This window comes from Cynara cardunculus, assembly GCF_001531365.2.
Source record: "Cynara cardunculus var. scolymus isolate 2C chromosome LG 1, CcrdV1, whole genome shotgun sequence".
Classification (NCBI taxonomy): domain Eukaryota; kingdom Viridiplantae; phylum Streptophyta; class Magnoliopsida; order Asterales; family Asteraceae; genus Cynara; species Cynara cardunculus.
The window spans coordinates 19,954,963-19,969,416 of record NC_037528.1 but is presented as its reverse complement, the minus strand read 5'-3'; the positions used below and the strand labels follow the sequence as shown (position 1 = coordinate 19,969,416).

At 35.9% G+C, this 14,454-nt stretch overlaps 3 protein-coding genes across 3 annotated transcripts; 2 read left to right on the top strand and 1 right to left on the bottom strand.

Moving 5' to 3' along the window:
* The first annotated feature begins 2,169 nt into the window (after window positions 1-2,169).
* LOC112500685 (trafficking protein particle complex subunit 12-like) lies at window positions 2,170-3,371 on the top strand. Its single transcript, XM_025104237.1, has one exon. The coding sequence runs from the start codon at window positions 2,198-2,200 to the stop codon at window positions 3,278-3,280; it is 1,083 nt and encodes a 360-aa protein (XP_024960005.1). The 5' UTR covers window positions 2,170-2,197; the 3' UTR covers window positions 3,281-3,371.
* A 1,774-nt stretch (window positions 3,372-5,145) lies between these two features.
* On the bottom strand, window positions 5,146-7,815 carry LOC112518464 (60S ribosomal protein L4-like). Its single transcript, XM_025126170.1, has 2 exons — window positions 6,692-7,815; window positions 5,146-5,484 (listed from the first exon to the last, which is right to left on the bottom strand). The coding sequence occupies exons 1-2, from the start codon at window positions 7,793-7,795 to the stop codon at window positions 5,371-5,373; spliced, it is 1,218 nt and encodes a 405-aa protein (XP_024981938.1). The 5' UTR covers window positions 7,796-7,815; the 3' UTR covers window positions 5,146-5,370.
* Window positions 7,816-10,869: 3,054 nt separating this feature from the next.
* Window positions 10,870-11,775, top strand: LOC112501837 (rubredoxin). Its single transcript, XM_025105575.1, has one exon. It carries the CDS (start codon window positions 11,019-11,021, stop codon window positions 11,622-11,624), a length of 606 nt encoding a protein of 201 aa, XP_024961343.1. The 5' UTR covers window positions 10,870-11,018; the 3' UTR covers window positions 11,625-11,775.
* Window positions 11,776-14,454: the final 2,679 nt, after the last annotated feature.

Here is a 14,454-nt window from a genome sequence, read left to right as displayed (position 1 = left end):
AATGTTAAATTCATCCAAAATATTATAAGTTTGCAATCAATCAATATTTATAAAGTTATGTGAATACTACTAACAGGTGACCCATAACAACCTGAATTAGTGGAGGAGCAATACCCAATAGTCCACTTATTCGTTAGGTTAATTTTGGTTTAATTACCATTGTGCAATGTGTCCACCTGACACTATACCTATTAGCCGAGTATCTGACGCTATATCCATGTACGGTACTACAATATATTACTGATAGTAGCAACACATTAACTATAAAGGGAGCGACCCCAATACAAACACAATAAAGGTGGTAATCCTAAGTATCTAGATCTGGATCTACCATTCTCATGTCAGTGAGTAAATAAATAACTCGCCATGCCCCTTTTATACAACGTAATGATTTTCCTCATTTGGTTAAAAAGCATGCTTGTTTAAAAAAATATATCACCTTTCTAAGTTACCAAAGTATTTCCTACATACTTTATCAAATAAACAAGGCATAATTAATATGTATAAAGTCACTTTGTATAAACATCAATACCTTCCTTCCGTAACATCATTTAAAATCATCCATTTTCCACTTCAATCACCAAAACAGGTCCAACAAAGATAAATCATGTAAAAGTAATTACGTTTGACGTGCACCCAATTAAAATCTACTTGAAACTCACCTTAGCCTATTTTAGTTGAAATCTCGTCGGTGCCCAACTTGCTTATCCGTCGTGCTACCTAAACAATCCACACATGATTCTCACATCAATACGAACATCTTAAACAAAAGATTTAGACAACTTACTTATCTTAATATACATACCATCAATAATCACTCAAAAATGGACTTTGAATCTTTTCATACATGGATTTAAAAGAAACAAATCTTTTATTTACGTCTATAACGGACAGCTCAGCAAAAACTCCTTTTTTGACCTATTTAGAGCCCGAATTACCTCATAATCAAAGTAGAAGCCTTCTCAACAGTTCCAGATTGGTATTGCACATCTAAATCCGAGTTAGGAGTGATTTTATACAATTTTTACAATTTCCAGCATCAAAATAACTTAATCCGATGACTTGCTCTTATTTCTTCGGCTCTTGACTCACATTCTAACCCCCAAAACATGCTTATCATACCCATTAAAATATGTTTATAAGCTTCACACATTCATTTTTGCACTTAAAACCTGACTAATGCATAGGTTTTCATATATTTGATCAAACCGAACTCAAACATTCTTTCAACTTTGAAAATCCATCAAAACATATAAAAAAACATTGAAATAATCATTGTAACACCTTTATATACCTATCATAACTATATCCACTGAACTTCAATCCATAATTTTGCATATAACGACTCAATTCCAAAATTAAGCAAAAGAGTTCGACTTTTTGAAAAAAGTCAACTGTTTTGAACATAACCTTTAATCTATCATCAAAACATGTTTGAGTGGAACATTCTATCTAATAACATCTTAATGATACCAAGAAACAAATGATAACAAACATTTTAACATTTTCATGAAGATTTCAATGTCTTAAAGTTCATCACTAAACTTTGACTTTTAAAAATTGTCAAAGATAACAATTTTCAACTTCAACTCATGATTGAACGTCTTAGATGAACTCAAAATTATCCTAAACATGAAATAAACTTACCCAACAAATTACTTCTACTAACAAGATGTATAATACTCATTTTCTTTCCATTCTTGAAGGATTTTAGGTTCTAATGCATCAAAGTGAAAAATATAACACAATGGGACTCAATTGAAATTAAAAATATATATATCATAAAATCGGGTTTCTCATGAAAATTACACACTAAAATACTCCAATTTTATTAGAAGGTATTTTTATATTATATATGTAATTTATTTATTCGCATGTTGTGGATCACGTTATACACGTTGCCTGACCAAGCCTTGCCACTTTTCCCGGCGATCACTCTATCATTCTTCTCCGATCGGCAAACGTTCGCCGGATATCTACTCACGACGCATATTCCACCGTTTTCGTAAGTGATCTCCTTCACATTTTCCTTTACTCGATTCCGTTTCTGAATTTTCATCTGTTTTCTGATATTTGATTCTTCTTTATTTTACTTTTAATCATTTTACAGCCACCGTCTTGGAACACCGGCGCCGCCGAGGACCACCGTCTTCTTCGAAGGCGATCACCTGCACCAATTCAGATCTGTCCTCGAACAATGTCCTTACCGCATTCCGAAGGTCATGGGATGAGCGAAGGTGACAATGCGGATTTCCTTAAAGTGTGCGATGAGCTCTGCTACGAATTATCGTCCTTGCAAGAGCTTGCCTGCCGTGGCGCATGGCGATCAATTCTGGACAAAGTCGCTCAAGCACGTTCTCGGTCTCTCCTATCTAAGCCTCATGAACATCTCGTTTATCTAGCCTACAACGCTATAGCTCTAACCAAGCTCCGCCGTTTCTCTGAAGCAGTCGCCGAGCTCGAATTGGTGGAAAAAGGCCTGGATATTTACCGGTACGAAGCTTATCCACATCATTACCCTAACCGCCATGGCTCCATGGCCCCTTTTGTTCTCCGTTGGTTGTATGCTGAACTCCCTTCTAGAATAGGCAAACGTCAAGAAAGTTTAGATCGATTCTACATGTTACTGCAGTTTATTAGGGAAAAACTGGCAAAAAATTTACCGGATGCATCTCGTGCAGTATGGAGAAAACGCGAAGGTTTGGTGATTAATTCGATAATAAGTCATCATTTGAGTCATAAAGAGTTTAAGGTATGTTTAGATTTGATTAAAGAGTTGATTAACCATGATTTGACCCCTGTTGCTAGAGCAACTTTGATGACGAAGTTAGGGTATATTCAAATGCAATATGGGGATCTTGATGGTGCCAGGGGGACTTTTAATGGGATTGAGGGTATTGTGACAGAAGGCAAGGGAGAGATTGTGATGCAAAATCTTGTGAATAGGAATAAGGCATTGATGTTTCTGGTTGAGAAAGATTATGTGTCTGCAGTGATGGAGTACCAGAAGTGCATTGATAGAGATGTTTCGGATGTGATTGCTATCAATAACAAGGCCCTTTGCTTGATGTACATGCGTGATTTGTCTGATTCTATTAAGGTGATGGAGAATGCTTTAGAGAGAATCCCTACATATGCCTTAAACGAGACGTTTGTGGTGAACTTGTGTAGTATGTATGAGTTGGCTTATGTTAATCACTCAGATATCAAGAAGACGCTTGGCAGTTGGATTGCTCGTGTGGCGCCTGATGATTTTGATACTTCCTGTACTCGAATATGAGGTACCTATGTTCTTTCAAGGGACCATGTTTGTTAGAAGGACTCATATATCCAACATGCAATCTATCTTGATTGGTTTTTAGCATTTTAGAACATGGAAACTTAATTGTTATAAGGTTTGAAGTTTGATCTTATTTTAGAAGCATCGATCATCTAACATGCAACCTATCTTGATTGTTTTTTAGCATTTAAGAACTCTTCTTTGATGGAAAGTTATGCTTTGAAAGTTTTGAAGTTTGATCTTATTTTACATTGGGATATGCTGATGGGGTATTCCTGTATTGGAGATTCATCAGCAGCCAAGCATGCATTCATAGACAGCATTAATCTTTGTAGTTCTATATTGTATAACCAGCATCAGAATAGTTGCCTTCTCAACTGCTTAATCAAATTTAGTATGTTACCAGTTCTAAACTAGACAAAAGTGAACCAAGATGGTGCCCCCAAAACTTTGCACACATCCAGCATATAGGGTATATCTGCTGATTTTGGCTAGATAAGATTGGAGGGTAGAACAAAAATGTATATTTGTAGCATTTGTGACTGGCACATTAGAGCTTTAGATCCATTCACATTGCTTACTGGTATTTAGAAGAGTTTGTGCCTCACTGAGGTTTTTGTAGAGCTCCAATTTCTTTTAGCCCATGCCATCTCAGAAACAATTGGTTGAAATTGTGCATGCCATTTCCATGTAGTGATTGGCAAAGTGGATGTCATTCAAGTTTTTAAGACATTTAGTTAGCTTAATAGCACTATGTATGTCTAGAGTAATTCAGAGTTCATGTATATAAATACTCTTTCACTTGCATTTGCATTCTAATTGTTACTAAACTTGGATCAATTATCCTCTATATATGTTGAAACCTCATTTCTTTCCTCAAAGACTCTTTTAATAACAAGGGTGGTGCCTGATTGGTTTGAGCTTGACTCCAAAAATCAAAAGTACCTGGAGGTCTCAGGTTCAAATCCAAAGAGGAATAAAAATCCCCTTGTGGCCACAGAGGTTCAAATGCAGTGACTCCGGGCTATCTGCAAAGCAGGTGGTCGTCCTAGGATTAGTCGGCTCGCATAACGGGTTGGATATCCAGGTTAATTAAAAAAAAAGGATAGGAATAATTTGAGACTTTGCATGTTGGTATTTTTTTATTTTTGAGACATGCAAATTATGCATTTGATTTGTGATGGGTTTGAAGTTGGCTTTCCCTACTAGAGTTCAATCTTTGCTGAAGTTACAGGGCCACGGTTGCTTTTAGTCGAGTCTACTGTATGTCTCACCAGTCGAAGTTGATATTTCTATCTCGGTAGCACACGCTCGTTGATCAAATAACAGCAACGGTGTATATTTTAACTTTGGCATATAATCGTTAGATAAAATCCATAACCTAGTATTTGTTCAAGTGTTCCTTTAACACCATTCGTAAACAAGTCTTAAATGTTGTGTTCTCCGCCCATTTTTTACAACGAAAAAGGGAGGGAAAGAAAAGGAAAGGAGTGGGAAAAATCTCGATTTTAAGAGGAAAAAGAAAGAAAAATGAATGAAAATCATATTGGTTTCCTTTTTCTTCTTAAATTCGAGAACACATCGATATTTAAGAACCAGGAAACCACAAAAAATGTGTCATGACAAATGTTACAAAATTCACCATGGGTCTCGATTGTTTCCGAGTTCTCAATGAATACAAGGCTTCTAATAAAACTTGCCTCCTATATCCTATTTACAAAAATACAGTCATGGATTAACAACTCAAAACATAACGAAAGAAACAAGATCCTTTTGAAATATTAATGTCTGTTGTAAAAACCTGTTTCTCATCATCTAAGTTGAAGCACTGAATAATTAATTAATGAATTAAAGGCAGGATGTAAAAGGACTGGAAACATAATACCAACACAAACACAAGAATATGGCAATGTTTTAAGTGAAGCTCAATCATAACAAAACTCTATGCCAGACCAAACCAGCAATAGAACACAGATAAAAATTTATGTCTACCAGAACCACAAAAAGAGAAAGAAACACAAGGTACTTAGTATGAACTTCTATCCGAGACCGTTTTTTAAAACTTAACAAACCAATGGAATACCAGAAAATCACTGTGAAACTCCAAGCCACTTGGTGAATACATCAAACTCCGCATAATCACTATCCGAAATCATGGTCTTGTACCATGCTTTGCTAGCGGTTTTGATCTTCGCTGCTTCCTCCTGTTGACATCACAACAATTCAAAACAACAAAGTTAATACACAAGTACAACTAGTCACAATCTGCAATCAGATAGATTGAAACAGGCACCCATATGATTCAACTTCATAGTAGAAATAGGGATGTTACTATATCACAACCATCGAGGAGGAAATTAGTGGATAGTTGTGCAATTAGCAATATCACAAGTATAGTCATGATGTTAATGTGTATGGAGGAAATTAGTGAGTGGTTGTGCATTTAGCAATTTAGCCTACCCCAATTGAAATATCACATGATATCAGTGTCTTCACAAAGCCATATAAAAAGAAGTATCATCACAATACAAACCCAAGTACTTGTTGAACCAAAAACCATGGTTACAGATACAACACATTCAACTGAAACACGTGCATTTGATAGTATATACAAAAGCACTTTCAGATACAACAATCCTGGTGAACTAAAAGGGATTGACCTAACAATCAATCACTAGTTCATGAAGCATAAAATCCCATGTTCAGTTCCTGCCAAATTCTATCAACCACTTTGAGGGTTACACATGCCTAAAACTTGCCCACACAAAGTGAAAGTATAAGCAATATCCCCACAAGAGGCACAGGCACAAAAATTGATGCCTTTCACTGCATCAGTATATAGAGGAGCTAATGCACTTCAAACGCATAAACTAAGCACTAAGAACAAAGTAAGAATTAGCATTGGTGTCAACAAGAACAATGAGGACTTGTTTAAGTATGTGGTCAAAAATGAATTCATAGTCATCTCCACCAAAAACACAAATGCGTCTCATCCAATTGCAGGTTTAGTAGTAAGAGCACACATGATTGTAGCAACAACTAGTACAATATATTGCAACACACCCCATTAGCATACAAATAAGCTACCCAATACAATCAATTCAACTAAATAGTAAAAAACAAAAAAAACAAGCAATGACTGATCCTTTTTCTAGACAAAAAGAAATTGAAACAATAATAGGTTATTAACAAGTCTGTTCATCATAATATTACCATCTTTTAAAAAGAACAATGGCTAATCATCAAGATTTTCATTAATATAATTGAATGCATTAGGGAATCATTTAACCTAAAAACTGAAGTCAATACAACTAAAAACACCAATAACAAAACAAGACACATCAAAAGCAAGAGCATGGAAGAACATCTGTTCACACATACTTTAAGGTTAGGGAAGGAGACCACGTGTACCTTGGAAATGGGCTGCCTCTTCTTATCAAGCTTCTCCTTCTTGGCCTTCTTCCTTTGCTCCTCAGCAAGAAGAGCCATCCTCTTAGCAGTCTTGGCATAAGGATTCAACCTGAGCATGGTGTTCAAGTTCTTCAATGGGTTCTTCTTCATCGGAGCCCTCTTCACTTCCTTCTTAATTGGCTTCACCACTGACTGCACCTCATCAGAATTGATGATCCGAGCCAAATCAGCATTAGCCATCTTGGCCCTAGGCAACACATAACCCTTCTTCTTCGAACTTGTCTTCTCGAACGACCCATAAATCGAATCCAACTTCTCGAAGGCAGATTTCGTCCAAATAATGAACCTCCCAAGATGTCCTCCGGGAGCCAGTTTCAGCAGATTCAATCTCTCCACATTAGCTATTTCGACTCCAGGGATATTCCTGAATGCCTTCACAAGCTTTGCACCTTCAGTTCCATAAACAATCAGCGGTCCTTTTCGAGAAATATACCTACGGTTCCTCATTTTCCCCTTTCCAGGACGAATGCCGACTGAATCCTTAGCTTTCTCAGCATCAGCATAAGCTCCGATCTGCTTCAACACCTTAATTGCATTCTGAGTCTTCTCAACACCTTCTGCAGAATCGCTAACAACCAATGGAAGCTCAGGAACCGATTCAATACGATGACCACGGGCCATAACAAGCGACGGCACCGCAGAAGCAGCAATGGCTGAAACGACAGCGTATCTCTTCTGGTTCACATTGATCTTCCTGTGCCATCGGCGCCAGATCCTGGTAGGTGCGAACATGCGCCCACCACGACACATGTTACCGAAAGCTCCTTGTCCAGCACGGTGAGTACCGCCACCAGGAACACGGGGGATACGAGATACAGCACGTCCTGTACCCCATGACTCGGCGGATGTCTGGTGACCAGCTTTCCTGGAGACGGCGTATGGTTGACGGGAGTTCTTGGAGATGTTGGAGTGAACAAAGTTGACGATGTCAGGACGAATAGAGGCTTTCATGACGTGAGGGAGGGGAAGACTAGCACCGTCGGTGGCCATATCGGATTCCAGAGGTTGGACGGTGACGAGGGGGCGGGCGGCGGCGGCGGCCATTTCTGAATGTTGCAGCAACAAAGGGAGCTAGGGCTTCTGTGCAAGATTTGGAGTGGCAAGTTCATATATATTTGATCTCAACTAGGGCTGGGGCAATGGGCTACTGGCTACGGCCCATACACATTAATATGGGCCTCGATCTTTTTCTTCAATAACCTATTTATTTTGTAATTGAAATTTAAAAGTTAATTACCATTTACCAAAAAATGTCCCTTTTACATAGGTGTTCTTGGAGGCAGGTTTCGTGTAGAGCCGGTTAGAGTTGTTGGTAATCAACTTTAAAGTATAAGTAACGAAGCTTTTTATAATCTTTCAAATATCTGAAATTGAAAACTAACTGGTTCCATACCAAACCAGTATTATAAAAAAGGCTAAAACATACAAAAAAAAAAAAAAAAACTTAAAAGCATTGTCTAGCGGTCTACTAAACCTTCCAATTTCTTGTGCTATTACCTGTTTGGCCTTCTAACTACATGACACTTATTGGTTATATCATCTAAGTGAATTCATGATATTGCATATAGAAATATTGAAAAGAAATACTGAAATCATGCTGTAATTGTGCATATAGACCATACATGATCTTGTTAAAGTGCTTTCATTAAAATATTTGCAGTTACTAAAACACGTTTGTACATACTACATATATGATTAGCAGCCGAGAGCTCTATAATCGTCTTATATGGTGTGGAAGACATGATACACTAGCACTAGACCAAGAAAATAGGTCCTTGCAATGTGTACTAGTCCTTACTTATGCTAAGCCGAACCAATTGTGTCCCGACACATATATTAAGAATAATACTTTTCAAGCATAGTATTACAGATACGTTAAAAATACCATTAGTACGGCTAAAACAGTTTAAACAAAATGAAACACATAATGGAACAATTTTGAAATAATAACAATCATGTATCCCATTTCGTAAGTGACACGAACTTCAAGCCGAAGTTGAGAAAATCCTACCATTTTGCATTGTATTTTGAAGTGGAATGAATTATACAGTTCTACTATGTTTTTCAAGTTATATTTAAGTGAGAGATTTACTGATTGATATTATAAAACTGCTAGTACAATTACATCGATTATGTCGAAAACATTATACATAACAAAACTTATTCCTCAACTCTATTGAAAACGTTGTACAAAACAAAATTTATTTATTATATATGTTTTTGACATATGCGACAATTATTTTTCAGTGTCGACCAAATAACGTAGTTGTACTAAAGGGTCTTTTGCCTAGCGGTATACGAGTCTGTGACCTCTTAGGAGGTCAAGGTCTCAAACCTCATCAAAGGTGAGGAGGGTGTGTGAGTTTATTTGTTCTATTTGTCATATATAAATATTATATACTTTAGAAAAATAACGTAATTATATTTTCCATTTTCATTCCCCTCTCTAAACCAACCATATCCTTGATTATCAGTTAAAAGCTCGTATTAAATCAACTTTCTTACTTATATAACCGTAGAGATCCATTGTAGATCCTTTTTCAAACCTGCTCCCATTTCGAATCAAGAGATAGATAAACAGACACATCTCATTGCACTGATCGGGGGCGTTTGTAGTGACTAAGGGGATCGAAGACCAAGAAGTGAAATATTTATGCCATGCATTCTTCTTACGGCTAGTTCCAATAGGTCATTTATGATTGCCCGAAAGACTAGTCAATACATAAGCTAGTCCAAATACCCAAGATTAGAAAAAACCCGCTTATAATTATAAATTTTTAATTATTTATAATCAAAATTTGACATTCTAAAAGCATGTCCAATAGTTATGTTATATTTTATGTGAAACAAAATATTACAAAGTCAAAATCCGTAAAAAAAAATACATTCAACTCCAAGAGCTATGTTATATTTTCTCTAAAATAGGGTCTCATAAATCAAAATTTTAAAAAAATTCCACAACTACTCTATTTTCGCAATTCTAATATTAACTATATTATTAAAATATAATTTATTTATCATAAACATTTATTTTTAATACCTATTATTGGTGGGAAAGTATCTATACTATATTATAAAGCATTTGACAAAAACTTTTAAAAACAATTTTTTATATATAAGTACTATTTATTAATGTATATTACTTAAAACTCAAGATTACAAGTAGATTGTGCGCAAGTACAATTTATTAAAGCTTCATATTTGAATTTGTGTAACTAACTGCAGATAAACATATCATTTTAAATATAAAAAATCTAAAATATAATTAGGATAATCATTRAGTTCTAACAGAATACTTADTTATTATYTTTATAAAATGTTATATTATTAAACCAAAAATAAATTATTTCATTATTAAACTTAAATTAAATTATAATTGAAAAATTGAATTAAARAAATTACACAAAAAACAAAAACTTCTAAATAGTTAATTTGATACTAATATTGATATATTTATTTTTGAAAATTTTATGATATCTTCAAATTTAATTTTTATTGAAAAATAAAAACATTATTCTTTTCTCTAAACCACATAAAAATTGTATTATAACATCTATAAAGACGGAACGAAACATTAAAATCTAAATATATATCGTTGTATTGCGCGAGTATCCTTCTAATAATAATAATTTTTCTCTATTTAAATATTTCTTTAAGTTTAGAGATTTCTATAATCTATCTTGTTTTCTTCATTTTAACGTACAAGATAATATAGAAGCTCTTAAAATCCCTTTTATTTATTTTTTTCTATTTTAACATTTAGGAACCGTTTACCAAATACTTATTCGGGTAAGCGTTTATATTATCTTACCCGATGAATATGACAAAGACTAAAAATCTTACCCGATAAAAACAAGGCAAAGACCGAGAGTCTTACGCAGTAAGTGAGGGAAATGACTTTTACCATGATCAACTCTTATCGGGTAAATTATTGCATAGAAAACATTTTTTGTTAACTAAAATTTACCTGATAAATAAATAATATTATTGAATTTTACCCTTAAATAGTTACCGAATAAGTGTTTGGTAAACTGCCTTTAATTTTGGGTATCAATTTTGAAGATACTCCTCCTTTTAAACAAGTATTATTTAATCATTTTGTAACTCTGAAAACGGTTGATGTACGTCTACAACCCCAAGTTAACGACTACCACCCAGTCTTATCCAATCTTCCAGTTAGCAGCATATCCTCTTCCATGGTTCCCTTTTGATTCTTCCTCAATCTGCATCTCCATCTCCTCCCATCATCCATTAATCCGAACCAGAAATGGCTACAGCAGCATCAGCAACATTTCGCCTCACTCAGCCATCATCATCGATGAGTTCATCGTCGTCTTCTCCCAGATCCAAACCTCACCTCACCTTTCCCTTCAAACCCTACACCCTTTTACCACTTCCCAAATACCCTAAGCTCCAAATCGCTTCAAAATCAATTGATGTCTCCAAAGAAGATAAACCAGTTTTGGATCCTGTTTCAGAACCAGTACCAGAACCGGAATTCTCAATAGAATCCATACCGCAAACAGACGAGTTCGACAAACGCAGGCTAGAGGAGAAATTCGCCGTCCTAAATACCGGAATCTACGAATGCAAATCGTGTGGATACTTGTACAACGAGGCCGCCGGTGACCCGTCGTATCCGATAGCACCTGGTTTGCCGTTCGATAAGTTGCCGGAGGATTGGAGGTGTCCGACGTGTGGTGCCGCCAAGACCTTCTTTCAGGGTAAGAGTGTGGAGATTGCTGGATTCGCTCAGAACCAACAGTTCGGATTGGGGGGAAACACTTTGACTTCCGGCCAGAAGGCCATTCTCATCTATGGTAGCCTTCTCTTCTTCTTCGTCTTGTTCTTGTCTGGTTATTTTCTTCAATGAAAGCAGATAATATGGTGGGTATAGATTTAAAGGGATTTTTGTAATTTGTATACCATTTCTTCCATGATTTCTGAAAATTCATTGATAAGAGGTTTTTGGATGGTGAAGATGATGATGTGGGTAGGATTCTTGATGATTGATTTGATCTTCATATGTGAATCTTCACTTTCTTGCATTCAAGAATCTGTTTCATCATGGATTTCTTGATCAAACAAAACCAATTTGCTTGTGACTTGCAAATGTTAGTTTAAGCTTATGGGAATTTATTGAACAAAATAAGAGCCAAAAAGGTTGGATTGTTTCTGCACTTTGGTAGATGACATGTCTATATACATTCGCACACATTTTACTATTCGGGGGTGCGTCTGGAAAACAATCGCTCTATTATTTATGATAGATGTCAGGTCTACATACATTTTACCCCCTTAGACTCCGGTACCCTACCTTCAAGTGGAATGTACCGACCTTTGTTTTTTGTTTTGATTGGATAGAATTAGAAGGATACCCTATTTTTGACTAAGATATACTAGCTTAATTTCGATGGAGTGGAAGCGTACAAACTCAAGTGATATATGGTCAATCGGGGGAACGAAAATCTAGAGGGATGAATTTATGGCTTATTTACATTACAGAGTTTCCTATCGTGGCTAAAATCGAGCAAGATATGAATGAATTGTTGGGCATAGATCAAGTTATCAATGATGGCATTATTCGTGCACCCCTCCTCGATCTCGTTGTATATATAAACTTTACATTAACGGGCATTTATCATAATGTGCACTTATATGAGAGTAAGGTTAGCGCATACAGTTAAGGGTGTTCAATGTGTATCGGAATCCAATTTGATACCATCTTGACGTAGAATATAGTTGCTTGGAATGCTGCCAAGGTATGAGTACCCATGATCTTGTAGTCAGAAGTACAATAAGGGCCTGTTTACTTGTGGCTTAATGAGCTTAGTGGATAAATGGGCTTATTCGCACAGACTTTCTAGGCTGTTTACTTTGGGCTTAATCGCTCAGAAATGGGCTTATTCGCCCAGATGAAGAAAGGAACTTGTCCAGATTAAGCCGGCTAAAAGACTGCCCTACCCTTCTCCTCCATCGATCGCACATCTCTTCTCCTCCATCGATCGCACATCTCTTCTCCTCCAAACTGTTTACAGAACCCTCTTCTCCTCCATCGATCGACCGATTGATAGTCGAATTTCTCAAAACGAGAGGAGATGGGAACCTTCTGGAAGGTGTGGGTGTGGGTAAAGACGACGAATTTGAAGAAGTTGAAGGCGAAGGCGAAGGAGACAAGTATCTTGAAGAAACTTGTCTTGATTTAGGTCTTGTTGGTTTATTAATTCCATTATCTTTCTCGGAAGGCAACAACGGAGGTCTTGTTTGGTTTGTTGTTTCAGAAATGGCAGCCACCATCATCAAGAAAATCACAAAATAAGAAACCCCAGATGAAATCTTCAAGTAACTCACCTCACATTGTCGATTTAACCCAAAGAAACGATCAAGAACCCCCAATTTTTTTGCCAAGAAATCAACCCCCTGCAACACAAAGATGAAGAAACACCATGACAACTTGAAATCCGCGAATGGGTTACTTGAAATCTCCCTCAGTTGYCGAACTTTACGACACAGAGTAACAGCAATAGTACAGTGATGGAATTCAAGATTCAGAAGCTTTTTTCGTTGTTCCTGCTTCAGAAAGAAAGGAGAGAGAGAAGGGAGTGGTGAGATTTGGAAAAAAGTGATGGTGGGGGGTGGAGGTAGGGATAGAAGCACAGTTGTTTGGGGTTGTGTGAATCTTGATTAAATAGTTGGTTCCATTTTGGTTTATTTAACAATTATTAAACGGTACGTACTTCATCATCAAGGGTTAAATTGATCATTTTTGTTATTCAAACTGTTGATTCAGATAAAAAAGTAAACAACAACATAAATTTATCCAGACAGACAAATTTATACATACATGACTTAATACAAAATTTGGTAAACAGCCCCTAAGTCAGTTTATAATCTTTAGCACCAACTTTGAATACAAGACTGCTTTAGTCTTTGTTTGTGGTGATATAAGTTTCTCCTTACGACCCATGAATTAAAGAATTATCACGACAAGGTTCTACGGAGATGAATTAGGTGTTCATGGAACTTGTTATAAGAAGCTTGGGTTGTTTAATATCCCTTTTAGTGTCTACACCGAACATCTTGATGGGTACTATCTTCATTTTCCGTGGAATAATTGTGTTGGATCTGCTCGATACTCTTCAAACGAAATACTAAATCACCCATTAGAAGACCTTGAGGTCACGTTTGGTTTGCGGGATTTGAGCGGATTTGGGATTGAATTCCATTCCCTTTCCATGTTTGGTTTTTGTATCTCCAGGATTTAAAATCTTGGATTTTATTGGAATCTCTCAAACATATGATTTTAAAATCTCTCGGGTTGGTTTGTATTTCATGGGATTTCGTAGGATTTGTATGTAATGATGGTTCAAAATATGTTAAAACATTTGTTTTGAAATAATCAATTAATAAAAAGATGATTTAATTATTTTTATAATTATTTACAAAAAAATTAATAAATTATTTATAAATAATGAAATTCATTTCCATTTCAAATCCTATGAACCAAACATTCCAAATCCTTTCAAAGCAAAATCCTTCCACAAAATCTAAATCCCTAAAAATCGTTCCATCGAATCAAAAGCCCCTGAGGGTATATTTTGTACCGAACAAGACTAGACAAGCAAAAGTTTGATAAATGAGTGAAAAAATCCTGAAAAGGTTTTAGGGTTTAATTTGATAGTCAGTAGTTTAGTAATGTACAC

What these genes read in the sequence shown, in the direction of transcription:
- LOC112518464 (XM_025126170.1), bottom strand. Translation starts at nt 7,795, where the DNA reads ATGGCCGCCGCCGCCGCCCGCCCCCTCGTCACCGTCCAACCTCTGGAA. An exon ending in AGAGGCAGCCCATTTCCAAG is followed by an intron (nt 5,485 to 6,691) that starts GTACACGTGGTC and finishes TGATGTCAACAG; the next exon opens with GAGGAAGCAGCGAAGATCAA.
- LOC112501837 (XM_025105575.1), top strand. Translation starts at nt 11,019, where the DNA reads ATGGCTACAGCAGCATCAGCAACATTTCGCCTCACTCAGCCATCATCA.
- LOC112500685 (XM_025104237.1), top strand. Translation starts at nt 2,198, where the DNA reads ATGTCCTTACCGCATTCCGAAGGTCATGGGATGAGCGAAGGTGACAAT.